General features: G+C 55.9%; 2 protein-coding genes, 1 long non-coding RNA gene and 1 other non-coding gene across 25 annotated transcripts; 3 read left to right on the top strand and 1 right to left on the bottom strand.

The window, feature by feature from the left end:
• Positions 1–1,870: 1,870 nt before the first annotated feature.
• Positions 1,871–15,057, top strand: MAN2C1 (mannosidase alpha class 2C member 1). Of its 8 annotated transcripts, none has more exons than XM_016927211.4 (26): positions 1,871–2,338; positions 2,633–2,758; positions 3,165–3,288; positions 4,209–4,279; positions 6,139–6,316; positions 6,616–6,805; positions 8,070–8,176; positions 8,365–8,475; positions 8,870–8,962; positions 9,097–9,213; positions 9,436–9,531; positions 9,626–9,771; positions 10,129–10,252; positions 10,606–10,727; positions 10,829–10,914; positions 11,042–11,197; positions 11,392–11,489; positions 11,664–11,758; positions 12,009–12,113; positions 12,220–12,376; positions 12,494–12,637; positions 13,943–14,052; positions 14,160–14,239; positions 14,395–14,543; positions 14,625–14,734; positions 14,812–15,057. In XM_016927211.4, exons 1-26 carry the CDS (start codon positions 2,238–2,240, stop codon positions 14,936–14,938), a joined length of 3,123 nt encoding a protein of 1,040 aa, XP_016782700.1. In that variant the 5' UTR covers positions 1,871–2,237; the 3' UTR covers positions 14,939–15,057. The 8 variants fall into 8 exon arrangements, with proteins under 8 accessions (XP_016782700.1, XP_016782702.1, XP_063650295.1 ...); XM_016927213.4 differs by having other exon boundaries at positions 11,379–11,489; positions 11,626–11,758; XM_063794225.1 differs by having other exon boundaries at positions 2,194–2,338; positions 3,154–3,288.
• LOC134808460 (uncharacterized) lies at positions 4,756–5,968 on the top strand. The gene is made up of 3 exons (XR_010151425.1): positions 4,756–4,839; positions 5,105–5,202; positions 5,942–5,968. It is a non-coding gene; the product is annotated as an uncharacterized LOC134808460 (long non-coding RNA).
• A 544-nt stretch (positions 15,058–15,601) lies between the features above and the next one.
• Positions 15,602–24,036, bottom strand: NEIL1 (nei like DNA glycosylase 1). Of its 15 annotated transcripts, none has more exons than XM_063794229.1 (12): positions 23,755–24,024; positions 23,372–23,638; positions 22,819–22,886; positions 21,500–21,955; positions 18,606–18,725; positions 18,449–18,512; positions 18,135–18,234; positions 16,984–17,111; positions 16,572–16,599; positions 16,357–16,418; positions 16,031–16,196; positions 15,602–15,885 (listed from the first exon to the last, which is right to left on the bottom strand). In XM_063794229.1, the coding sequence occupies exons 4-12, from the start codon at positions 21,931–21,933 to the stop codon at positions 15,815–15,817; spliced, it is 1,173 nt and encodes a 390-aa protein (XP_063650299.1). In that variant the 5' UTR covers positions 21,934–21,955; positions 22,819–22,886; positions 23,372–23,638; positions 23,755–24,024; the 3' UTR covers positions 15,602–15,814. The 15 variants fall into 15 exon arrangements, with proteins under 15 accessions (XP_063650299.1, XP_063650298.1, XP_009427841.2 ...); XM_063794228.1 differs by having other exon boundaries at positions 23,372–23,662; positions 23,755–24,005; XM_009429566.5 differs by having other exon boundaries at positions 16,031–16,219; positions 23,372–23,662; positions 23,755–23,844.
• Positions 17,165–17,239, top strand: MIR631 (microRNA mir-631). Its single transcript, NR_036035.1, has one exon. It is a non-coding gene; the product is annotated as a microRNA mir-631 (primary transcript).
• Positions 24,037–25,081: the final 1,045 nt, after the last annotated feature.

Here is a 25,081-nt window from a genome sequence, read left to right as displayed (position 1 = left end):
TACTTGTCCCAAATCAAAATATTCCAAAATCTTAGAATACTTAAGTCTTTTAGTACATGTTTTTTTCCCTTGTTCAAATAATCTGAAAATATTTTATATTTGGGTAAGTTGTCAAGCTATGTAGTTTGTATTTCTATATATTTTTTCTTATTCACATTGGTGATGGATGGGGGTGAGCAACTTAAATACCAAACCAGTGTTTGAAAAAAAGTGTGCATAAGGCATGTGGTATACCTTATAAATGGAGTTGGGAGGGAGAGAATTTGAAATGGGATACCTATTTTTTTAATTACATAAATTTAAACTAGCAGACATTTAAACATGAATGATTAGGATTTTTCTATGTGGTTAACCTGGACTTTCTGAACAAAGACCAACTGAGCCCCTCCCAGTACTCTGGTGGATTTTTCTTCAGCAACCATTACGCAAGTCTTAGTTGTAACCAGCAATGTTCTGTGTGTTTTATGTTTGCTTTTTAGTTAAAAATCACCACCACCACCAAAAAGAAAAACAAAATTTTTTGGCTCCTGGATTTTCAAAACACATGGTAGACCTCTCTGATTTTAGGCTTTTATTGTTTAAAGACAGTGTCTCGCTTTATGACCCACACTGGAGTGCAGTGCCACGATCATAGCTCACTGCAGGCTTGACCTCCCAGGCTCAAGCAGTCCTCCCACCTCGGCCTCCTGAGTAGCTGCATGCCACCACGCCCAGCTAATTTTTTAACTTTTTGTAGAGACAGGGTCTTGCTATGCTGCCCAGGTTGGTCTCAAACTCCTGGCCTCAAGCTGTCCTCCCACCTCGGCCTCGCAAAGTGCTGAGATTACAGGTGTGAGCCACCAGAGCTGGCCTGATTTTAGGCTTTTTTTGTACTGGGGAGAAGAGACTGAGCCAAAGTGTAGGGTGCCAAAAAGAGCTTTGTGGGATGAGATTTTAGGGCAAAGCTGGGGCAGTGTCTGACTTGGCGGTGGTCATGTGTACTGATTTAGGGGAAAGATCTTGAGGTTTTCTCAAATAATTCACCTATCCCCGTGTTCCCTCAAGAAAGGTCATGTTGACCTGGAACCATAGGGGAAATTGGTGGGGTGTGATCAGGGTCAGCCCCAGCTGTTGCTGCCCCTGCAGTGTTTTGTCCAGAGCACTTGCCTGCAGGTCCGGATAGGATTTCAAGGCCAGTTCAGGAGAAAGTCCCAACCCACCAGTGCAACCAACAAAAGAGTAAGTTTTACCTACAGCCTGGGTTTTCACAAGTAGCATTTTTATTCCTCCTGCTGTCTGACATCTGAGCTCCAAGCTCTAAACCCAACCTGTATTATATGCAGCAGCAGGTTATCTTTATTTTAAATCACATTTGTTATTCTGTACTTAGTCACCTTTCCGTGTGATCTGCATTTGAAATGTTGTAAACTTGGTCAGTATTTCCATTAAAATATCAGGGCTAATCTTGTGTATTTTTTTTTTGTTCCTAATGATTTTATAGACAAAGACTCTTGGCAACCCCAGGAGAAAAAAATAAAGCTGTCAGTGGAGTACTAGGGATGAGAATGAAACTGGAGGTCTGTTTCTGGTATTATGGCTTCCCGGGACTCTACAGTCCTGTATGGTGAAATACATTTTTCCATTGGGATCGTCAATGCCATGACTGTTCTGCCACCTCAAACTCCAGAGTTTCTGGTGATGTGCAAGAGTTAGCAATATATATTCAGTAAAGCGTGTAATCGAGTAAGTCGTAGTAACTTGGGCGTAAAGCTCTACCTCCCTGCTCACTAACACCCTGATCTCCGTCCGGTATGAAAACACCTATTCCGGGTAGTCTGGCTCCACGTTAAGCAAACACCACTTTCCGTGTTCACCGACAGCTAGAGCCAGAGGTCTCCCGGTTGCTGATTCTGAGGCTGGGTCTGCAGCAGCTGAGGCTCCCGCCTGTCTTGCCGAATGGCCTAAGTCTCTGTCTCGAGACTTTCGAGAGTTCTAATCGTCAAATTTCCCATTTTATTTTGAGATTTTCCCTGCGGCCCACTATTTCGGACAACATAGGAGAGCCTCAAAAACAGTTTCTAGCTTCCAACTCGGCTCAAAATTCAGACAGCAGCTGGGCTTCCGAGAGCCGCCCGTGTTCCAAGAAAAGCTGCCCGGGACTGGGAGGCGCCCTCTGGACGCCGGAACCTTTGGTTTCCTGCCGTGGAGCGGAACGGTAGCGCCAGGGGCCTTCCGGAAAGAGGAGCGAGAGCCCGGCGATGGCGGCTGCGCCGGCCTTGAAGCACTGGCGCACCACGCTGGAGCGGGTGGAGAAGTTCGTGTCGCCGCTCTACTTTACCGACTGTAACCTCCGCGGCAGGTGTGGCCCCTGGTCTCCCGCAGCCGGCCGACCGCAACCGTGCGCCTCAAGCTTTCCTTCCGGGGAGAAACCTAAGCTGCAGCCACCCGGGCCGCGGGACAAAGTGCCCGCCGCGGGCAGGGCAGGGCAGGGCAGGGGCCGGGGAGGAGGGGTTAGGGAATGGACTGTGCCGCGGAGCGGCCAGGCAGCCCTCTTGGCGGAGGATCCAGGGAAAGTGCGGCCCCACCGGCCAGCTGGTCCCCAGGCGGAAACGGGGCGGCCTCCAGCATGTGCCCACCGGCCCGTCCCACGCAGGCTTTTTGGGGCCAGCTGCCCTGTGGCTGTGCTCTCCAGCTTCCTGACGCCGGAGAGACTTCCCTACCAGGAGGCAGTCCAGCGGGACTTCCGCCCCGCGCAGGTCGGCGACAGCTTCGGACCCACGTAGGTAACGCCCAGCGGGTGGGCGGGGCCACGGGCCTAGGGGAAGTCCCAACCCAGCTCCCAGCCACACCTTCGTTGTCTGCCCTCTGCCGTAGACAGAGCAGCACCCTCTGCTGGGAACAGCTCTCTGGTCCCTGGGTCTTCAGGGGATGGTTTTCATTCCCACGTGGCCGCCTCTGGACATCTCTTAGGAAGGGCACCCTAGGGATCACGAACCTTTGACGCCTCTGCCTGTTTCCCTCATCTTGCTTCTCACCTTGTTGCTCCTTTCTTGTGACTCAAAGCTGAGTACCTTGTGACACTGCAGATGCTTGGAGAGTTTCAAGCCCCTGCCGACACTTTATCCAAGGAAGGATATCAGGATAGGACTTCTACCTCTAGGCCTATCACAACAGCTCTCTTGCAGATGGTGGACCTGCTGGTTCCGGGTGGAGCTGACCATCCCAGAGGCATGGGTGGGCCAGGAAGTTCACCTTTGCTGGGAAAGTGATGGAGAAGGTCTGGTGTGGCGTGATGGAGAACCTGTCCAGGTGAGGAACCCTGTCCTAGGGCCAGGTATGGCCACATTTCAGCCCTGAAATGACTACAGCCCTTCTTCTGTGGACTCTGGAGAAGCCACAGCTGAGTTGCTCTGCCCACAGGGTGGTATCAGGATTTCAGGACTAGGGAAGTTGCCACTTGGGCATCTGTGCAATTGGTCCTTAGTTTTTATTGTGTATAATACAAACTTATAGGAAAACATTTCAAACAGTTCTAAAGTAATGGATCTCTCCTTATCACCCATCCCATTCCCCAGCTATAACCACTGTTAAGTGTCTTATTCATGCTCCACCCTTATCAGGTTTAGTCCTTATACTCCTATCTAGTAGGTCTTTATACTCATTTACAAATTAAGAAACAGATGTGTAGAGGTTAGTTGACTCACTCGGTTCACACAGCTTCTATTTCAAATTGGACTGACTCCCAATCTGGGGTTAAGACTGTTCTTCCTGGCTACAAGAAGGCAGAGACCATCCCTTCCTCCCTTCACTGGCTCAGCAAATATCTCCTGGTGTCCATTCTGGGCCATACCCTTAAGCACTAGGGTGTAGCAGGGAATGAGGCAAACCTGCCCCTGACTTCACGGAGTTTCTTTTCAGGTATTTATTTAGGGGTGCAGAGGCCACCAGAATCCACACTCAGGCTGCCTAACCCCTTCCCAGGGCCCTTCCCATAAGACCATGGGTTGGCCACTGGTAAACAGGGGCTATTTGACGGTCATGGTGCTGGCTGCCATGGGAGTTGGGGCATCTACTGCCAAGGGTCCCTGATTTGCCAATCTTGGCCCTGCTTGGGAGAGAGGACCCAGAGCTGGGAACCAGATGGAGGGGCCTGACTCCCCATGGCTTACACTTTACCTGAACTGTCCAAAAGCCTCAAGCCTTGTCTGTCTCACTCCCCTCCCTACTAGGGTTTAACCAAAGAGGGTGAGAAGACCAGCTATGTCCTGACTGACAGGCTGGGGGAAAGAGACCCCCGAAGGTGAGTCCCTGTGCCCTGGTTGACCAGTGCTGTCAGGGAGGGAGTACCAGTGAGCAAGGAGGAGCTGAGGCCCAGAGTGATCTCATAAGCCCGCCTCTGCTCTAGCACAATCATCCTCACATCTCATTGTTTGCTTTTAAAAGCATGATTTTTTCCTAACCATAAAAATAATGGGCTGGGTGCAGTGACCCACACTACCCTGGGAGGCTGAGTGGGAGGATCACCTGAGCCCAGGAGGATGAGGCTGCAGTGAGCCATGATCACACCGCTGCACTACAGCCTGGGCAACAGAGTGAGACCTTGTCTCAAAAATAATAGCAATGTTTGCCTGTGGTAAATACAGGAAAGCACAAAGAAGTAAATAACTACCGTTATTCCACTCCCTAGAATAGAGATGAACATTATTAACATCTCAGCATTCATGTTCTTTTTTTTGAGATGAAGTCTCCCTCTGTCGCCGAGGCAGGAGTACAGTAGCACGATCGCAGCTCACTGCACCTTCTGCCTCTCAGGTTCAAGCGATTCTCATGCCTCAGCTTCCCGAGTAGCAGGGATTACAGGTGTGTGCCACCACGTCCAGCTATTTTTTTTTTTATTTTTAGTAGAGAAAGGGTTTCACCGTGTTGGCCAGGCTACTCTCAAATTCTTGACCTCAGGTTATCCGCCCGTCTCAGCTTCCCAAAATGCTGGAATTACAGGCGTGAGCCACCGCACCTGGCCCAGTATTCATGTTCTTGGTGTATCTTTCCGGCATAGTTTTTTTTTGTTTTTTCAGGGGGATTTTTTTGGTTTTTTTTGAGACGGAGTTTCGCTTTTGTTACCCAGGCTGGAGTGCAATGGCACGATCTCGGCTCACTGCGACCGCCGCCTCCCAGGTTCAAGCAATTCTCCTGCCTCGGCCTCCCTACTAGCTGAGATTACAGGTGCCCACCACCATGCCCTGCTAATTTTTTGTATTTTTAGTAGAGACGGGGTTTGACTCTGTTGGCCAGGCTGGTCTCAAACTGCTGACCTCAGGCTATCCACTTGCCTGAGTCTCCCAAAGTGCTGGGATTACAGGAATGAGCCACCGTGCCCGGCTCATCCCGGTATAGTTTTTACTAGTTAAGATTGTATCCTGACTTCTTACATTCCATGTTATAACATGGACATTTTATGACACCATTAAAAACACTTCTTAGACATTATGAATGTATTTTATATAGATTGAACACTGTTTCAGATGCTTTCAGACACTGGGAGTATGGTGGTGAATAAAATAGTCCTTGCCAACAAAGGGAGACAGATTCACTCATATAATTACAAAACTGAGGGCTCTGGAAGGAAATCCTGGGTACTCCACTGAGGAATTTGCTCTAGACTTAGCAGCGAAGTGGAGTCAGGAAGGCCTCCCTAAGGAAGTCGTGTTTGCTCTCTGAAGCCTAAGTATGGCATCACCACAGCCCAGCCTGTTCTCCAATGAATGGCCCGCCCATGTTGGCCGTGTTGATTTTAGATCTTGGGTCTAAAAGTTTGAGCCTGGGAGATCCGAACATGATTTTAATATGCAAAGAGGGTTCCAAGACCAAGGCAGTGCTTTGCAAAGACAACTTTGGAAATATAAGACTAAACAGCAGCGTACTTTACGTGGTTCCAAACTTTGCTACTTGTTCTCTCTGACAGCAAGACATGGGATCCATCTGGTGTTTGTACCACAACCCTCCCACATGCACTCTTGTCACACTGTGGGATCCTCTGGGTAGTGGATCCTGGAAGCAGACAGGTTGGGCTCAGCTGGATGCCTCCTGGGTGCCCCCTCCCCAAGTCCCCGGAGTGCTGTGCCAGTCCCTTAGCCTGAGGCTGTCTCCCCATCTTTGTAGCCTCACTCTCTATGTGGAAGTAGCCTGCAATGGGCTCCTGGGGGCCGGGAAGGGAAGCATGATTGCAGCCCCTGACCCTGAGAAGATGTTCCAGCTGAGCCGGGCTGAGCTAGCCGTGTTCCACCGGGATGTCCACATGCTCCTGGTGGATCTGGAGCTGCTGCTGGGCATAGCCAAGGTACTTGACACCCCCTGTACCCCCTGCTACCCTCTAGAGCCCTGCTCCAAGAAGGTTTTTCTTTGGGTCAGATAAATGGGACTCTGGGAATCCAGAGTAGGACGAGGGTTTCCACCTGCTTAAGGGTTGAGAGAATTTTCCTATGTGAAGGGGAGGAGGGAGACGGTGCTGAGCAGGGGGACCAGCAGGGAAAAAGGGTTGGGGGTCAGGGGAGCTCTGCTGAGAGCCCTGAGATCAGTGGAGCCTAGGTCTGGAAGCTGTGCTTGAAAAGGGGATTAAGGGGCAGAACCCTGCTGCAGGGCCTCGGGAAGGACAACCAGCGCAGCTTCCAGGCCCTGTACACAGCCAATGAGATGGTGAACGTGTGTGACCCTGCCCAGCCTGAGACCTTCCCAGTGGCCCAGGCCCTGGCCTCCAGGTTCTTTGGCCAACATGGGGGTGAAAGTCAACACACCATTCATGCCACAGGGCACTGCCACATTGATACAGGTAGGACAGCAGCTGGTTGGGCTGGCTGGGGAAGCAGGAGTGCCCTTGAAGACCTGGATGTGCCCTAGAAGCACTGTGTGATGCTCAGCAAGTTCTTGCTCCTCTTGGACCTGCATTTTCCCCATCTGTAAAATGGGGCCGGGGGGCTGGACTGTGGGCTCTGCTTGCTTTGGATTCACTTATTTTATTTATTTATTTTTTTTTTTGAGACGGAGTCTCACTCTTGTCACCCAGGGTGGAGTGCAATGGCGTGATCTCGGCTCACTGCAACCTCTGCCTCCCGGGTTCAGGCGATTCTCCTGCCTCAGCCTCCTGAGTAGCTGGGATTACAGGCACCCACCACAATGCCTGGTTAATTTTTGTATTTTTAGTAGAGACGGGGTTTCACCACGTTGGCCAGGCTGGTCTCAAACTCCTGACCTCAGGTGATCCGCCTGCCTTGGCCTCCCAAAGTGCTGGGATTACAGGCATGACCCACCGTGCCCAGCCTCATTTATTCTTTCAACAAAATCTGATGCCTCATGGGGCCCATGCTAGATATTGAGGGTAGGATTACAGAGACAGATTCAGCAGGCAGAGTTGGTGTCACAATGGTGGGGAGTCTGAGGCACTGGAGAGCACAGGAGAGGTACTTACTCCAGCTGGGTTGGGGGATTCCAGAGAGTCTTCCTGGACAAGTTTGCAGTGTCTGAGTTTTACGGGAAATCCACATTTTTAACAAGCTCCTGAAGGTATTGATTCTGATGCAGCTGAAGTTTTGGGATCACAGAACAAGGGCTTTCTCTGCTGTGCCAAGATGTAGGGTAAGGTGTGAGAGGTTCTGGGCTGGTAAGGGAGGAACTGCAGCCTGGGAGTCAGGAGAGGCTGTAGCACCTCTGGTAGGACAGCTGGCTCCATCCTGGGAGCCATGCCTCTGTTCCCAGGTATACATCAAGTGTGTGCAGGGGCAGGGTAGTCCCTGCTACTTCTCGTAGGATCCTCTAGGGGATGTCTAATTCCCCAAGAGGACTGAGGCTATTCTGGGGCCTGGAGCCTCCATTTCCTGACCTGTATAATTGGCCTCATAGCACTGCCGCCTCCTTTCCCCAGCCCCTCCTCCCACCTCGCTGGAGTGAAGTGAAGTGACCACTTAGGAGGGACACCACAGGGCTTTCCAGGGTGAAGGGCCTGGGATGGGAGGGGGGCTAGGTGACCCTCTGGAGTCCCAGCCCAGGCCTGGTCAGCCTTGCTGCTCCCTCTGTCCTCCACCTCACTCCCCGTATAGCCTGGCTTTGGCCCTTCAAAGAGACTGTGAGGAAATGTGCCCGGAGCTGGGTGACCGCCCTGCAGCTCATGGAGCGGAACCCTGAATTCATCTTTGCCTGCTCCCAGGTCAGAGGGACAGCTGTGAGGGAGGAGGGAAGCACGTGGCCCTCCCTGGAGCTCCACAGGCCCTGAAGGCTTCCCGGGCCTGGGGTCAGGGCTGCTCCTCACCCTCAGCCACACACTGAGTCCCATATGCTCAGTCCTGGGTGGGGCCCTTGTCACTCTGGTCCCAGCTCCCTTCAACCTGCCCACAGGCGCAGCAGCTGGAATGGGTGAAGAGCCGCTACCCTGGCCTGTACTCCCGCATTCAGGAGTTTGCGTGCCGTGGGCAGTTTGTGCCTGTGGGGGGCACCTGGGTGGAGATGGTAAGTGCACTGGGCACTCCTCAGCCTTGAACTGTATGACAACAGCCTTCCCTCAGGTAGCCCCGCCCTCCCGGCTTTGCTGGTGAGTTTCCACGGGCCACTCATCCCCGCTGTGTGGCAGGGCTGGCTCATTAGTCCCTGGGATCTCAAGGCCTGGGACTTCAAGGGGGCGAGAGCCTCCAGCGCTGTGACAAGTTGCATGGCCTAGTCCTGGGCATCCCCTCAGGCAGATGGACAGTCAGGCCTGAAGGACAGGGGCCCTTCCTGAGTTCTGGCTGTAACTCCCATGTTTGAGCAGCCCTGGCTTCTCCTGCAGGGATTGGGTTGGCCTGAGCGCCTGCCTGCTCCCCATCCAGCGCTGACCGGGGCTGCCTCCCACTTCCTTCACTGCCAGGATGGGAACCTGCCCAGTGGAGAGGCCATGGTGAGGCAGTTTTTGCAGGGCCAGAACTTCTTTCTGCAGGAGTTTGGGAAGATGTGCTCCGAGGTAGGCTGAGAGCTGCTACACCAGGCTGTGGGCGAGTGGGGCTGGCGCTCGACTTGGAGTGCTGAGGGGCTGAGGCTGGGGCGAGTCCGCCTGGAGCTCTGGTTCCTGCACTCCAGGATCCTCTTTCTCCGCAGTTCTGGCTGCCGGACACCTTTGGCTACTCAGCACAGCTCCCCCAGATCATGCACGGCTGTGGCATCAGGCGCTTTCTCACCCAGAAATTGAGCTGGAATTTGGTGAACTCCTTCCCAGTAAGCAGGCCCCCGGGGGGTCAGGGTCAGAGTGGGCCTCAGTCCCGCCTGGCCCATTTGCCTCTCCCCCTTATTGTGGGGTCCTAGACAGACCACCAAACCCTCACTCTGCCTCTGCCAGGGTCACATAGCAGGCAGGGGCAGGACCAAGTCTGGAAGGCCTGGCTCTGCCTCAGCCCTGACTCTGGCCTCTCTGCCCTGCTTCTGTTTCCCTGCTGGTAGCACCATACATTTTTCTGGGAGGGCCTGGATGGCTCCCGTGTACTGGTCCACTTCCCACCTGGCGACTCCTATGGGATGCAGGGCAGCGTGGAGGAGGTGAGGGGTCACCTAGGGTGGTGGAGTAGGGGCAGGCTGGAGAGGGCTGGCTTGTCCCAGGCTGATCCATGCTGGCCTGCCCTCACCTGTCTAGGTGCTGAAGACCGTGGCCAACAACCGGGACAAGGGGCGGGCCAACCACAGTGCCTTCCTCTTTGGCTTTGGGGATGGGGGTGGTGGCCCCACCCAGACCATGCTGGACCGCCTGAAGCGCCTGAGCAATACGGATGGGCTGCCCAGGTCAGGCCGGGCCTTGGCTCTCCTTTAGCCCCACCCTGGGCCCTTGCCATGAGCCCTGCCTTCCCTCAGACATTGGGCCCAACCCCTCCTCTGGACCTTGTCCTGTCCCAATCCTAGACCACGGGTTCCTCCAAACTTCCACCCTGGGGGTGGGTGGGGGAGAAGCTGAAGCTGGTAAGGGCTCCAGCCCATCAGAGAGAGAGGCTCTCCTAGGGCGTCCAGGGCTGGCCATCTGTGAACGGGGAGCTTTCTGGAGTGGCTTCTCTCTGTAGGAGCTGGATCCTTTGCTTTGGTGTGGAAGAAGGGTGAGCCATGTGGTCTCCAAGGCTGGGAGACCTAGGCTTGTGGTCTCCTCAGGGTGCAGCTATCTTCTCCAAGACAGCTCTTCTCAGCACTGGAGAGTGACTCAGAGCAGCTGTGCACGTGGGTTGGGGAGCTCTTCTTGGAGCTGCACAATGGCACATACACCACCCATGCCCAGGTCAGGGGGAGGTTGCAGGGCTGTGCAGGGAGGGTGTGCCCTTGATCTGCAGAGGGTCAGAGAAGGCAGCAGGGGACAGAGCCCAGGCCAGATCTAGGGGAAGAGAAGTTTGGAGGAGAGAAGTTCAAGACCTGGGTTGGTCAAGAAAGCTTGAAGGAGGCAGAAACCCCTGAAGAAAGAGGGGTTTGGGCTGCGGGGAGAAGAGGGAAGGCATTTAAGGCAGGTCACCCGCCAGAGGCCTTCTCCACGAGGCCCTTGGTGAGTCCTCAGGGATTCTGAGCAAGGGAGGGCTTTGGAAGGTGTCCTGGGACAGCTAAGGAGGCTCCAGACTAATCTTCCCATCCTGGGCTCAGATCAAGAAGGGGAACCGGGAATGTGAGCGGATCCTGCACGACGTGGAGCTGCTCAGTAGCCTGGCCCTGGCCCGCAGTGCCCAGTTCCTATACCCAGCAGCCCAGCTGCAGCACCTCTGGAGGTCAGCCCAGTTCTGCCCCTGCCATCCACCTGACTGCTCACTGCAGTTACCTCTGTGCCTGCCCCTCCCAGCCTTCCCATCCCTGCCCTTGGCCCCTGCAGGCTCCTTCTTCTGAACCAGTTCCATGATGTGGTGACTGGAAGCTGCATCCAGATGGTGGCAGAGGAAGCCATGTGCCATTATGAAGGTTAGGCTCACAATAGTCCTGCCTGCTCTCTCCAACCCCAGGGCTGAGCCCAGAGTGTCCCCCGTGGGATACCCATGGGCTCATTCCAGACCTGTTGCCCACCTATGACCAGCCAGTCTTTCCTCAGACATCCGTTCCCATGGCAATACACTGCTCAGCGCCGCAGCCGCAGCCCTGTGTGCTGGGGAGCCAGGTCCTGAGGGCCTCCTCATCGTCAACACACTGCCCTGGAAGCGGACCGAAGTGATGGCCCTGCCCAAACCAGGCGGGGCCCACAGCCTAGGTACGAGCTGAGGGGAAGGGTTGCTACTGCAGCAGGAAGGATGGAGGCCAGACAGATCAGGCCTGGGATACCCCGATGGATCTGGGTGCCCCTGACTGGAGAGTAGTAGCACAACTTCCACCAGCCCATCCCCACCTGCGCAAGCTTCCTGAAAGGTCAGGAAGGCTGCACTGATGCCCAGGCCTCACCCCCAGCCCTGGTGACAGTGCCCAGCATGGGCTATGCTCCTGTTCCTCCCCCCACCTCACTGCAGCCCCTGCTGCCCCAGCAGCCTGTGTTCGTAGTGCAAGAGGTGAGTCCTGCATGCCCTGGGGGGCAGGAGCTGTGCTGGGATACTTTCTTACAACTGAGGGTCCTGAGCTCCCCTGCCTGGAGCAAGTGGTGAGGCGGGGCTGGGGTTGGGGTGGGAAGACTTTTGGTGTGGGAAGCCCCTACAGACTCAGCCTCAAGGCCTCCTCCCACAAAGACTGATGGCTCCGTGACTCTGGACAATGGCATCATCCGAGTGAAGCTGGACCCAACTGGTCGCCTGACGTCCTTGGTCCTGGTGGCCTCTGGCAGGTGCCAAATCCTCATTGCCCTTTCCCAGAGCCTGGCAAGTAGACCCCAGGCCATTTCCTCTCTCCCCTGGCCACAACACTGCCCACAGCAGCCCACCAGTGGCTCTGGGCTGGAACCCACACATGGAGCAGGGCAGGCTGGGCAGTAGTCCCCTGTCCACTGGGTCTACTCACTCCACCCTACCCCACCAAGAGCAGCTGGAGACAGCGAGGTCAGTTGGTTGTACAGCACCAATCCCATGTCCTTCCAGGGAGGCCATTGCTGAGGGCGCCGTGGGGAACCAGTTTGTGCTATTTGATGATGTCCCCTTGTACTGGGATGCATGGGACGTCATGGACTACCACCTGGAGACACGGTATAGGCTGGGCAGCATGTGGTATAGGCTGGGCAGCATGTGGGGATGGTGGAGGTGGTGGGAACACAGGCTGCTCTGGATCAGTATGTCCACCCCTGTCCCATAGGAAGCCTGTGCTGGGCCAGGCAGGGACCCTGGCAGTGGGCACCGAGGGCGGCCTGCGGGGCAGCGCCTGGTTCTTGCTACAGATCAGCCCCAACAGTCGGCTTAGCCAGGAGGTCGTGCTGGACGTTGGCTGCCCCTATGTCCGCTTCCACACCGAGGTAGTCGGGGGGTAGGGGGTGGCTGTTTTCCCCAAGTGTGCTTGGTAAGGAGGGGCCAGCCCCAGGCCTTGGTGTGTCTCTTCCTTCCCTGACTCCCACCCTCCTTCCCGCTCCCAGGTACACTGGCATGAGGCCCACAAGTTCCTGAAGGTGGAGTTCCCTGCTCGCGTGCGGAGTTCCCAGGCCACCTATGAGATCCAGTTTGGGCACCTGCAGCGACCTACCCACTACAATACCTCTTGGGACTGGGCTCGATTTGAGGTCTGACATGGCAGGGTGGGAGTGGCCTTGGACTCCTCCCGGGCTGGGGAGACTGCTTGTGTGGAACAGGCTGGGGAGGAAGAGGATAATCAACATTTGCTGCTTCCTAACATGTGTGCCAGGCATTGCACTAAAGGCTTTACATTGGCAAGGCACAGTGGCTCACGCCTGTAATCCCAGCACTTTGGGAGGCCGAGGTGGGTGGATCACCTGAGGTCAGGAGTTCAAGACCAGCCTGGCCAACATGGTGAAACGCCATCTCTACTAAAAATACAAAAATTGGGCCGGGTGTGGTGACTCACGCCTGTAATCCCAGCAGTTTGGGAGGCTGAGGTGGGTGGATCACGAGGTCAAGAGATCGAGACCATCCTGGCTAACACGATGAAACCCTGTCTCTACTAAAAATACAAAAATTTAGCCGGGCGTGGTGGTGGGCGCCTGTAGTCCCAGCTACTTGGGAGGCTGAGGCAGGAGAATGGCGTGAATCTGGGAGGCAGAGCTTGCAGTGAGCCAAGATCGTGCCACTGCACTCCAGCCTGGGCGACAGAGCGAGACTCTGTCTCAAAAAACAAAACAAAACAAAAAAAAAACCAAAAATTGGCCAGGCGCAGTGGCTCAGGCCTATAATCCCAGCACTTTGGAAGGCCGAGGTGGGCGGATCACGAGGTCAAGAGATCGAGACCATCATAGACAACATGGTGAACCCCCATCTCTACTAAAAATACAGAAAAATTAGCCAGGCGTGGTGGCACATGTCCTGTTATCCCAGCTACTTGGGAGGCTGAGGCAGGAGAATCGCTTGAACCCTTTAGGCGGAGGTTGCAGTGAGCTGAGATTGTGCCACTGCACTCCAGCCTGGCGACAGAGTGAGACTCCATCTCAAAAAAAAAAAAAAAAAAGCCGGGCGTGGTGGCACATGTCCTGTTATCCCAGCTACTTGGGAGGCTGAGGCAGGAGAATCACTTGAATCCGGGAGGGCGGAGGTTGCAGTGAGCCGAGATCAAGCCACTGCACTCCAGCCTGGGTGACAGACTGAGATCCTGTGTGAAAAAAACAAAGTTTTACATTTAATTTGATACTCATGATCATTCGATGGGGTGAGTACTATTATTTATTCCCATTTCACAGATAAGGAAACTGAGGCTTAGGCAGGTTGGGTGGCATGCCCAGGGCCCCGTACAGTGGGAGCTGGAGTTCGTTGTGTGGTTCTAGAGCTTGTGCTCGGCCTAGTGACAGGAGCTCTGGAGTCTGGGAGCACAAAGAGGGGCACAGGGCCACCAAGTGGGTCTTGGATCTGCCCTCCAGGTGTGGGCCCATCGCTGGATGGATCTGTCGGAACACGGCTTTGGGCTGGCCCTGCTCAACGACTGCAAGTATGGCGCGTCAGTGCGAGGCAGCATCCTCAGCCTCTCGCTGTAAGTGGGGTACCCACCAGGCCTGGGAGCTGGCATGGAGAAATGGGTCTTCCCGACCACAACTCCAACAGCTTCAGCGTGGCCCCTACGCGCCCTCCTCACCCCAGCTTGCGGGCGCCTAAAGCCCCGGACGCTACTGCTGACACGGGGCGCCACGAGTTCACCTACGCGCTGATGCCGCACAAGGGTGAGTGCTGGGGATGGTGGGGCCTTCCTGCAGCCCTAGACACCTCTCTGCCCTTCTCTGAGCCCAAACCCCAGCAACCTGGCTTCCTGCCCCTTTAGGGACAGGGGAGGGTAGCCCCCATTCTCCACCAGCATTGTTTCCTGGTCGTACCCCAGGCTCTTTCCAGGATGCTGGCGTTATCCAAGCTGCCTACAGCCTAAACTTCCCCCTGCTGGCTCTGCCAGCCCCCAGCCCAGCGCCCGCCACCTCCTGGAGTGCGTTTTCCGTGTCTTCACCCGCGGTCGTATTGGAGACCGTCAAGCAGGCAAGGGGTGGGACGTGCTGGGGGCGGGGTTCCGAACTGGGCCCGCCCTCGGCCCCTCCCACCAGACGTGTTCCTCTGCAGGCGGAGAGCAGCCCCCAGCGCCGCTCGCTGGTCCTGAGGCTGTATGAGGCCCACGGCAGCCACGTGGATTGCTGGCTGCACTTGTCGCTGCCGGTTCAGGAGGCCATCCTGTGAGTGGCGGTGAGGGATTGGGGCGGGGGTCGAGTCTCGCCCTCGCAGAGCCTTCATGGCCCCTCCTGTTCTCCAGCTGCGATCTCTTGGAGCGACCAGACCCTGCTGGCCACTTGACCCTTCGGGACAACCGCCTGAAGCTCACCTTTTCTCCCTTCCAAGTGCTGTCCCTGTTGCTCGTGCTTCAGCCTCCACCACACTGAGTCCTTGGGGCTGGGGTTTTGTTTGTTTTGTAGAAGGCTCTGGGGACTCCTAATTTCTGCTTCCCCAGCCTAAAGCAGGGATCAGTCTCTTCTTGTGGAATAAATCCTTGGATCAGGAACCCTGCTGCTCGGTCCCCTTAGGGCCCATCCTCACGCTTGGGGTGGGGGTGGGAAGTCTGGGGTGGGATGGCTTCCCAGGTATTTGGTGGGTAGGGGCAAGATCCTAAGGTACCTGTGTGTGCAGGGTCTGGGTTGCAGCCCCCACAAGAGAGATTGGGGACCTCGAGCCACCAAAAGCCAGTGAAGAGACCATGAGTTGAGAAGCCCCTCCCCTGTGCCAGCAGGCAAAGGGCCTGGGCCTGGGGCTGGGGAGGGGCCGAAGGGTGGGTTTTGCCTGGCTCCTGCCAGGATGAGGGGGCAGCCCTGGACCCTGGAGAATCTGGACTGGAGGAGCTATGGCTCCTGGGCTGCCTGGGGCCAGGGTCTTTGTACCACCTCTGAGGGGCTGTCCTTGCAGAGGCAAACTGTCCTCTGATAGAGTCAGAGCCTTGAGGACTGGGATGGGGGCTCTGTTTGCCTTGTGAGGAGCTGGGCCTTCTGTCACCAGGACCGGGCAGCAGGCCCTTCCTACCTGGCCATCTCAGACCAAGAGGTGCCAAGAAGTTCAAATTTATCAGTTTATTAAAAATGCAGCATTTTTCACATGAGCTTTAAAGATGTGGAAGATGGGGTACAATTAAAACCATGAGGGTTGTGCAGGGAACAGCCGTAGGGCCTGTTTGCACCTTCAGATATTGCCTGCTCCCAAAAATTCAGACCCCCAGATGCAGGGCAAGACAATAAGAAAGGGTGAGTGCAAGCAAGGAGAGCCTCCTGCTAAGAGGCTGAGGTCCCCTCTGGTTCCAAGGATGGGATGTCAGCCTTGACCTTCCGGGGTCTGCAGTGGCCTGGGGGAAGAACAGGCAAGATGGTCAGCTAAGACTCCAGGAGCTGCCATGGCAGCCTTTCTCCCACCTTTGTACACGCGCTCCTAGGCCACCATCCCATCCTCTCCTGTAGAGCCAGTTTCTGGGAGTGATGAGGAAAGCCCACCAGAGGCTGCCTGTCGCCCCTTCCTCCTCCCCTTCTTGGGCACTGTGGGAGCTTCTGGGTCCTGCTGGAGGCTGGTCCCCTCAGGCCACTGGGTTGCAGTCCTCTTAGGAAGGTCTCTCTTTGCCCTTCGTGTCCTGGAAGGGGCCTTGCTTGGAGGCAAAGGGTCCTGGATGGAGGAGACACGGGTTCCTGAGGGGCTCAGAAAGCAGTTCAGAGGTTGGTTAGGGCCCACCACTCCCCCCGCCCTCTTAGGGTAAGGCAGCTGCCTGGGAGGGGCAGCCAGGGCTGGAGAGTGCAGGGGAGGAGGCGGGAGCAGGCAGCCATACCTCCACTCTGTCCTCAGGACTCGGCTGTGTGGCCTTGGATTTCTTTTTGCGGGACTTGCGCCCTGCAGGACACTGCTGTTGGAGTTGGAGGGTCCTATCCTGCCCAGGGGTGACTCCCAGGGTTGCAGGGGGATAGGGTGGAGAAGGGTGCTGTAGCCCTTGCAGGCGTGAAGTCCTTTCTGCTCTCTTAGCCTATTACATTAGGAGTAGCTTACCTTTAGGTGCCAACGGTCCAGGATCCCCCTAAAATGGGATGGGGATAATTCAGGAATCAGCCTGGGTTGGCACAGGGGCAGTATTCCTTGGAGAGGCAGGACACACACACACCCATCCAGATCAGTGTAGCTTCTCCACTAGGAAGCCTCTAGGACATCCCCCATGTTAAGAGTCCACATCAGCAAAGCTGCTCTGCTCTTGGCTACTTTCACTTGGGCTACCTGCCTTGGGCTACTTCCACTAGCTGCAACCCTGGGACGCATGGGAGGGGAGGGGTGTGACCCTCAGGAACAGTGTGGTCCTTGGAGGGTCTAGACAGACCCTGAGCATCACCACCCCAGTTATTGTGACCCCACATTTCCACCCATCGGCCTCCTGGGGTCTCTGCCTGTGTGAACAGTAGGGCCCAACCTGGAACCAGATGGTACGGCCATGCCGGTCCTGCAGGGAGCTCATGCCTGGCATGCCATAGCAGCGCAGCCAGGCTCGAAAGGCAGCAAAGTCCTCCTCCCCGCTCTCTGACCCGTAGCCTTTGCCCCCTGTGGGACAGAGGAACAGGCAGAGATCAGAGGGCAGGCTCAGGTTGGGAGGAGTGGGGAGCCTGGTTAGACCTGGCCGAGACCTCAGCTACACAAGCTGATGGACTGAGTCAGGCGCCACACTCTCCCTCCTCTGGTGATGTGACCTCAGCTGGTTTCTTCCCACTCGGCCATGGGTTTCCCATCCTGGAGTGGGATTAAGAATCCTTGTCCTGGCCCTGTGCAGTGGCCACACCTGTAATCCCGACACTTTGGGAAGCTTAGATGGGAGAATCCCTAGGGGCCAGGAGTTCAATACCAGCCTGGGCAACATAGGGAGACCCTGTCTCTACAAAAAAAATTTTTAACAATTAGCCCGGTGTGGTGGTGTGAGCCTGTAGTCCTAGCTACTTAGAGGCAGATGTGGGAGGATCACTTGAGCCCAGTTTGAGGCTAGTCCAGGCAAAATGGCAAGATCCTATCTCTACCAAAAATATATATACACGTGCGTGTGTGTGTGTATAAATATATAAAAGAATCCTTGTCCTGCCTGTCTCATGGGCAGCTTGGAGGAAACACTGTTTTTTTGTTTTTGTTTTTTTTGAGATGGAGTTTTGCTCTTGTTGCCCAGGCTGGAGTGCAATGGCACGATCTCAGCTCAACTGCAACCTCCACCTCCTGGGTTTAAGCGATTTTCCTGCCTCATCCTCCCGAGTAGCTGAGATTACAGGTGCCCGCCACCATACCTGGCTAATTTTTTGCATTTTTAGTAGAGACGGGGTTTCACCATGTTGGCCAGGATGGTCTCGAACTCCTGACCTCAGGTGATCCACCCCACTCGGCCTCCCGAAGTGCTGTGATTACAGGCATGAGCCACTGTGCCCAGCCTGGAAACACTATTGACAAGTGAGGAGGTCTAGTCCATTGAGTATCAGCTAGGGCTACAAACTTCCAAATCGGTGAATCAGGTCCAGAGAGGGACAAGTGCCCCAGGGTTACACAATCATTTGCTGAACCAGAGGTTGCTGCCATCTTTGGCCTCACCCAACTGGACCACTTCCTTGGGCACTGAGTGACATAGCTCCAGCAGGTCTGGATTCTGCAGCTTGGTCCTTATCTTCTGGCTCAGGGTCAGCTCCGGGCTCTGAGGAAGGGGCAGGGGCAGGACCTGTCTGTCAGCAGGGCCATGTAAAGGCAGCTGACCTTCCCTCTGAGCTTGGTCAGACTTTGGGCAGTTCATCCCCTCCCCACCCCTGTTGTTGAGCTAAGCTGGGGACACCTGACCCCACCCATCTCCTTGCCGGCCCATGTGGACACCAGTGTGCCAGCACGTGTGCTCCATCCCTCTCTGGGCTCACCGGCCTGTGCTGCTGCAGGGCCTCCAGGACCGAGCGGGCCTTCTCAAAGGGGGGGATCTTCAGCCTGTAGTGGGGGCAGGGGAAGCCATGCTAGGCAGTGGGGAATGTGGGCACACCTGGCCCACCGCAGTCCCCATGCCCATGCCTGCTTGCTGACCGGTACAGGATCTCTGCCCGCAGATAGTTGCCAATGCCATTGAAGAACCTCTGGTCCAGGAGGGCCTCGCAGATGGGCCGGTCAAAGGCCTTATCCGCTAGGTTTCGTAGCACATTCTCCCTGGAGGAACACAGTCTGGGTGCGTAAGACCCATCCCCACCCTCCATGGGATGGGGAGAGGGGCTCAGAGAACCTGTTTCTGGGTGCAAGGGGAAGGAAGCTGGGAGTTACAGTTCCTCTTCTCCCTGCCCCAGTTTTCCTATCTGTTAAATGGGAACGTCAAGGGATTTAAATTCATTGTGAAAGGACAGCCAGGTGCAGTGGCTCATGCCTGTAATCTCAGCACTTTGGGAGGCTGAGGCGGGCAGATCACTTGAGGTCAGGAGGTCGAGACCAGCCTGGCCAACATGGTGAAACCCTGTCTCTACTAAAAATTCAAAATTAGCCAGGCATGATGGTGGGTGCCTGTAATCCCAGCTACTTGGGAGGCCTGAAGCAGCAGAATCTCTGGAACCTGGGAGGTGGAGGTTGCAGTGAGCTGAGATCGCGGCATTGCACTCCAGCCTGGGCCACAGAGCAAGACTCCATCTCAAAAAATAAAAACAAAATTAAAAATAAATTCATTGTGAAAGGTGAAAAATACTGATCTAAAGTAACTTGAGGCTGGTGTGGTGGCTCACACCTGTAATCCCAGCATTCTGGGAAGCTGAAGCAGAAGGATCACTTCAGCCCAGGAGACCAGCCTGGGCAACAAGGAAGACCCCATCTCTACCAAAAATTTAACAAGTAGCCAGGGGCTTAGTGATGCACTCCTGTGGTTCCAGTTAATCAGGAGGTTGAGGTGAGAGAATCACCTGAGCCCTGGAGGTTAATGCTGCAATGAGCTGTGATGGCGCCACTGTACTCTAGCCTAGGCAACAGAGCGAGACCCTGTCTCAAAAAAAAAAAAAAAAAAAAAAGCAACATGAGGTTGTATATGAGGTTGTGTGTTTATCACCTCAGACTCCTCAGGACATGAGAACAGTGTGGCCACAGGACCTCAAGTGTGTTTGCAGTCTGGAGCTCCCTGTATAGCATTTGTGGTGGGTTAGAGACCATATGTGGGTTTGCCATTGGTAGGGTCCATTCTTCTCAAGATCCTGGACATTGTCTGGCTCTGTGCAAGAGATATGTGGAGTACCAGTGAGGGCCCTAGCAGCCCCCACCCCACCTCCAAGGGTCATGGGTCTCCCCTCCTCACCGTGAAGAGGATGTGCATCTTGTTTCTTTGTGGAAAAGGGTCATGGCAAGACTGACTAATGGGTGTGATGAGTGGGCCAGAAGACAGAGTTCTGGGGTGAAGGTACAAGGGTAGCCTGGGAGGTGCCCTGATCCCTGAGGTAAGCCAATTGCCACACGCCCCAGCTGGGGGACTAAGAAAACAGCCCAAATGCTCATGGTTTGAGAGAAACTTCAGAGCCAGCTGGCAGAGTTAACTTGTGGCGTGACTCCCCAGGAAGGCTGAGGTGGGAGGAATCCAGGACCAAAGACAGATGTTTCCCTGGGGATGTGCTTGGAGTTCACACAGGGGAAGGCCAGGAGTTAACTTTCTTCTAAGGCACCAGAGACATCTCCAACCCATCCCACAGGCATCCAAGTCTCCTAAGAGTTAACGGACGCACAGCATCCCCCAGAAAGGGAGAACTTGCCAAGCCTACTCCAGGCCTCTGCATTTGTGACTCTTGCCAGTTCCAATGCCTTCCTCTGGCTGGCTCCTTCTCATCAGTCAGGCCTCAGCTCAGACCTCCCTAGAGTGGCCATTGCTAATGTACCCCCACCCTCGGCCAAGTCATCCTCTACCTCCTTCACCTGTTGGGTTTTCCTAAGGCATGGGTCCATTTCTCATTCCCCTATCCTATGTGAACATCAGTTCTGTGGGAGCAGGGACCACATTCATCTTGTTCACTGCTGTACCCTGAGCCCCTAGAACAAGGCCTGGCATGAAGCAGAGACTCATACACGTTTCCTCTTCAGAGGAAAGGAAGTGGCCAACACTGTGCCATCTGAGGTGACCTGCATCGCATCCCAGGTGGGGCTGTTACACCCTCCTGCAGGCAGGGAAGTGGCGCAGAGGAGACCACAGGACACAGAATAGTGGGCAGGCCGGATGTGGGAGACCACAAAGCCCAAGGCGGAAGCCATGTCATGAGATAATCCCCTCCCCATCCCCTTGAAACAATTCCGCTCAGCCTCACTTACAATATTAAAGCCCCTCCACCTTCTTAGCCTCCTGGGAGCCCTGAGAGGTGGTGTGGGATTGTGGGTGGGAGCCCCAGCTTCTCTGACACTAACTGGCCACATGTCCTCAGGGCAGTACCTACCCATCCTCCTCTTGGCTCTCCTCTCTCCTCCCCCATCAGTTATTATTATCATTATTTTTTGAGACAGAGTCGTGCTCTGTTGCCCAGACTGGAGTGGAGTGGTGCTGTCTCTGCTCACTGCAACCCCGGCCTCACCGGCTCAAGTGCTTTTCCTGCCTCAGCCTCCCAAGTAGCTGGGGTTACAGGCATGTGCCACCATGCCCGGCTAATTTTAGCATTTTCAGTAGAGACACGGTTTCACCATACTGGCCAGGCTGGTCTCGAACTCCTAACCTCGTGATCTGCCCGCCTCGGCTTCCCAAAGTGCTGGGATTTACAGACGTGAGCCACCACACCCGGCCCCCAATTAGTTTTGAGTTTCCATGTCCATTGGCTCAGGGAGCTGACCCAGGACAGGGATACTGTCTTGATCTGCAGATGAGGGAACTGAGGCCCAGAAGGGGCAGGGACTCGCCCCTTGTTGGCCAAGAAGGCACTAAGAGAGCCAGGTGTGGAGCCCGCGACTATGTTCATCACACCTGGTGCCGGCCCTACCTGAACTGCTGGTACTCCTGCAAGACACAGGGCCCGCGGCCCGGCTGCCACTTTCCCCCAAGGTCCCAGCGGCCGAACCGGCGGATGTCCACGAAACATAGGGCGAGCCGGCGGCCAGGCGGGGCCGTGTAAAAGCGCAGGTGGGCATGGCGTGGCAGCTCCTCGCGGGGCACCAGCTGAAAAGAGCCGGACATGCCGAAGCGGAAGACCAGGGCCAGTGGCTCCTGTGGGGGCTGGGCCCCAGGCAGAGGGCTCAGTATCAGGCGCAGCTCCTTGCCGCGGGCTGAAGCTGAGATGCGGTAGGCACTGCTCTCAAAGGGCACCTCAGGGTTGCGGCTGACAGAGGACTTCTCCACGCAGCCGCCGAACACCAGCGCCCTGCAGGCCTCATTCACAAACTGGCTGGCCAGGTGCAGCTCAGGGCCCTCAGGCATCCTGAGGGAGGGTGGCAGAGTCCTGTTGGGGAGGAAGGCAGCGGGTTGAGCCCGGTGTGGACTTTGTGAGGTAGGGGCTGTCAGCCCCATTTTTAGAGGAGAACTCGGAGGGTCAGATGGGCATGTGGCCAGCTGCGGCTGGCAGGAAAGTGCGGGCCTGGCCACGGCCCTCAATCCCCTACCCGGACAGGCGCCTGGAAAGCCCAGGGCGCTGGGAGCTGGGGCTGCAGAGGGAGCAGGACTCTGCCTTGCTGCTAACCGCTTCCTTCCATGGGCTTCCGCCGCGTTTAGAGGAAAGTCCCAACCCTTGCGGGGCCGCGGCTGCAGCCTTACTTCTTCCCGGCTCCCCTCACTCACGGATCTCATCTCCGCCTTGGCCCCTGCTGTCCCTCTGTCCCAGACACTTGAGGGAGACTTCCTGACCCCCCATCTGAGGGAGCACCCACTCCGCACACGCTGTCTCTTTCTCCAGGCTCTCCCACCATCTGAAAGGGTCTTAGGGTCGCGTGGCCGCCCCTCCCTGCGCCCCCCCACCCCCCCCCCCCACACACACACACTTAGGACCCGCCTGGATCTGGCCGCTCACCACCGAGGGAAAGAGCGAAGCTCGGCCTGGCGCGGGGGAGCGGCCGGATAGGCCGCTCGGCCGCAGCGAGCACCGGGCCTGCCCCACGGGCCAGACATCCCCGCGGCCGCCCCCGGGTCAGGGCAGGGGCCAGGACGAGGCGGGCGGGCTGCCGCCATGCGCTGGAGCCGCTCCCCATGGCTCCGCAGGAGGACGGCGGGCACCAGGAAGGGCTCCCCGAGCTCCTGCCCCGGGCCTGGGGGAGGGAAAGGGCCCGCGGCAGCGCCTGGTCCCTGGGGTGGGGGGTATCGACTACTCACCTCCGCCCTCCCTGCTTTGCCACTTGCCTCTGTCCCCGGGCGGTTCGGAATCGGAGGCGAAGGTGTGCCTTAAGTGGAAGGGGGCACTTAGCGACGGCAGACGCCCGTACCTTGCCCCCTCCACACCTGGGAGCCGCCCCTGGCCTGGCACCCACAGGGCTCGTTTTGCGGGAGAACGTGAGTCTCCAAATCCTAGTTTTGGGGAGGAGCGGCGCTCTCGGGCCCGTCCTCCCCATGCCCCCGCTGCGACCCTGTCCTCGGTTAATCCTGACTCCCCTCCTCCTCAGGGCCCCCCAAAGCTCATCCTCTCCTTAGCCCTACAATGCACCCCCCACAACCCGATCCTGCACGCCCCCTCCCCGGGAACCCGCACTCCGTTCCGCTCGTCGCCACTGCAGCCACTAAAGGGTTAACGCCAGAACGGGCGGTGCCCGGGAGCGCGCTGGGAGCCGCTGGGAGGTGTAGTCCCTCAGGGAAGCGGTCGCGACTCTTCGGGGTGGGGTCCCCGAGCTTGGGGGGTTCCAGGCTTTGGGGCAGGCTTCGGGGCAGTTACCTGACTGGGAGGTGGCGGAAGAACCTGACTTCCCACTGCCTGGCGCCGGCGGGATGCGGGGGCAGGTCTGAGGCCCCGGGTCGCCGCTGTCTCTGCGGTTGGGGGAAGTCACCCAGCTAGCGTGGGACAGGGTCGGCACCCCCAGCAGGAAACAGCAGCGACGAGCCAGAGCGGAGTCGCCTGCAGCTGCGCGCAGGACGTGCACAGGTGCGCGGTACGCACAGGCCCTAGGGACCCGGTGGGGGCCCTAGGGACCCGGTGGGGATCCTAAGCACCAACGAACAGTCAGACCTAACTCATAAACAAACATCATCACGGCCTGCCCGGTCAGAAGCGCAGCCAAGCAACAACAACAACAAAAAAAGGCGAGGAGGTAGACCCACTTGAGATGGTTCTGTTGCGGAGAGTCTCTGAAATCAGAAAGCGCCAGTCCGCAAAAACGAGGAAACCCGACGTGTCCGGCGGAAGGAACTGCCAGTACAAAGGCCCTGAGGCGAGAAAGAGATTGGTCACTGAAAGAACTCAAAGAAGTCCTGTGTGGCTGGAGCGTAGCTGCGGGTAGTGCTGGCAGGTGAAGACAGAAGCAAACAGGGCCCAGGTCAGGTCCGGTTGGGCCTCGGGAGGGCCTCCGTGTGGAGTCTGCACTTCATTCTAAGTGTATACCTAACCCATCGCCACGATTTCCCCTCCTTCACACTACCCTGCTACGTCTCCTTATTAGGCGTAATAAAATTATGTGGCTTTGTAAGAAATTGGTTTTTAGAGATGCATGTTAAAGTATTGGGTATGAAATGTCATGATTTGTCTAATTTACTTTAAAATACTTCTGCCATAATAAATGAATAGAATTAACAACTTGATATTAGTTGACAATATCTAATAATATCTAAGTTATTAGAAATTAGTTAACAGTAACTTCTTTTTTTGAGACAGGGTCTCACTGTGTCACCCAGGCTGGAGTGCGGTGGTGAAATCTCGGCTCACTGCAGCCTCCACTTCCCGGGTTCAAGTGATTCTCCTGCCTCATCCTCCCGAGTAACTGGGATTACAGGCGTGTGCCACATGCCTGGCTAATTTTCATATTTTTAGTAGAGATGAGGTTTCGCCTTGTTGGCCAGGCTGGTCTTGAACTCCTGACCTCAAGTAATCTGCCCGCCTCGGCCTCCCAAAGTGCTGGGATTACAGAAGTGAGCCACCATGCCCAGCCAACAGTAACTTCTTAATATCATCTAATAGCTAGGCCACATCCAGATTTCCCCAATTGTCCCAAATATATATATATATACACACATATAGACAGGGTCTCACTCTGTCCCCCAGGCTACAATCATGGGTCATTGCAGCCTCCGACCTCCCGGGCTCAAGTGATCCTCAGCCTCAGCCTCCCAAGTAGCTGGGACTACAGGCACACACCACCACGCCTGGCTAATTCATGTTTTGTAAGGATGTGGTCTCACTATGTTGCCTGGGCCAGCCTCAAACTCCTGGGCTCAAGCCATCCCCCGACCTCGGGGTCCCAAAGTGTTGGGATTACAGGCGTGAGCCACCGCGCCTGGCTGGATTATATCTTTTTAATAATTTTAAATCTAGATGAAACCACCTTCCCTCTCCCACCCACTTCATCCCCTTCTTTTATCTTCATGATACCTTTCTGAAGAGTCTCAGCCAGTTGTCGTTTGAGATAGATGCTGCATCACATTCTCAATTTGT

Source organism: Pan troglodytes, chromosome 16, assembly GCF_028858775.2.
Source record: "Pan troglodytes isolate AG18354 chromosome 16, NHGRI_mPanTro3-v2.0_pri, whole genome shotgun sequence".
NCBI lineage: Eukaryota > Metazoa > Chordata > Mammalia > Primates > Hominidae > Pan > Pan troglodytes.
This window is presented reverse-complemented; position numbering and strand designations above follow the sequence as displayed.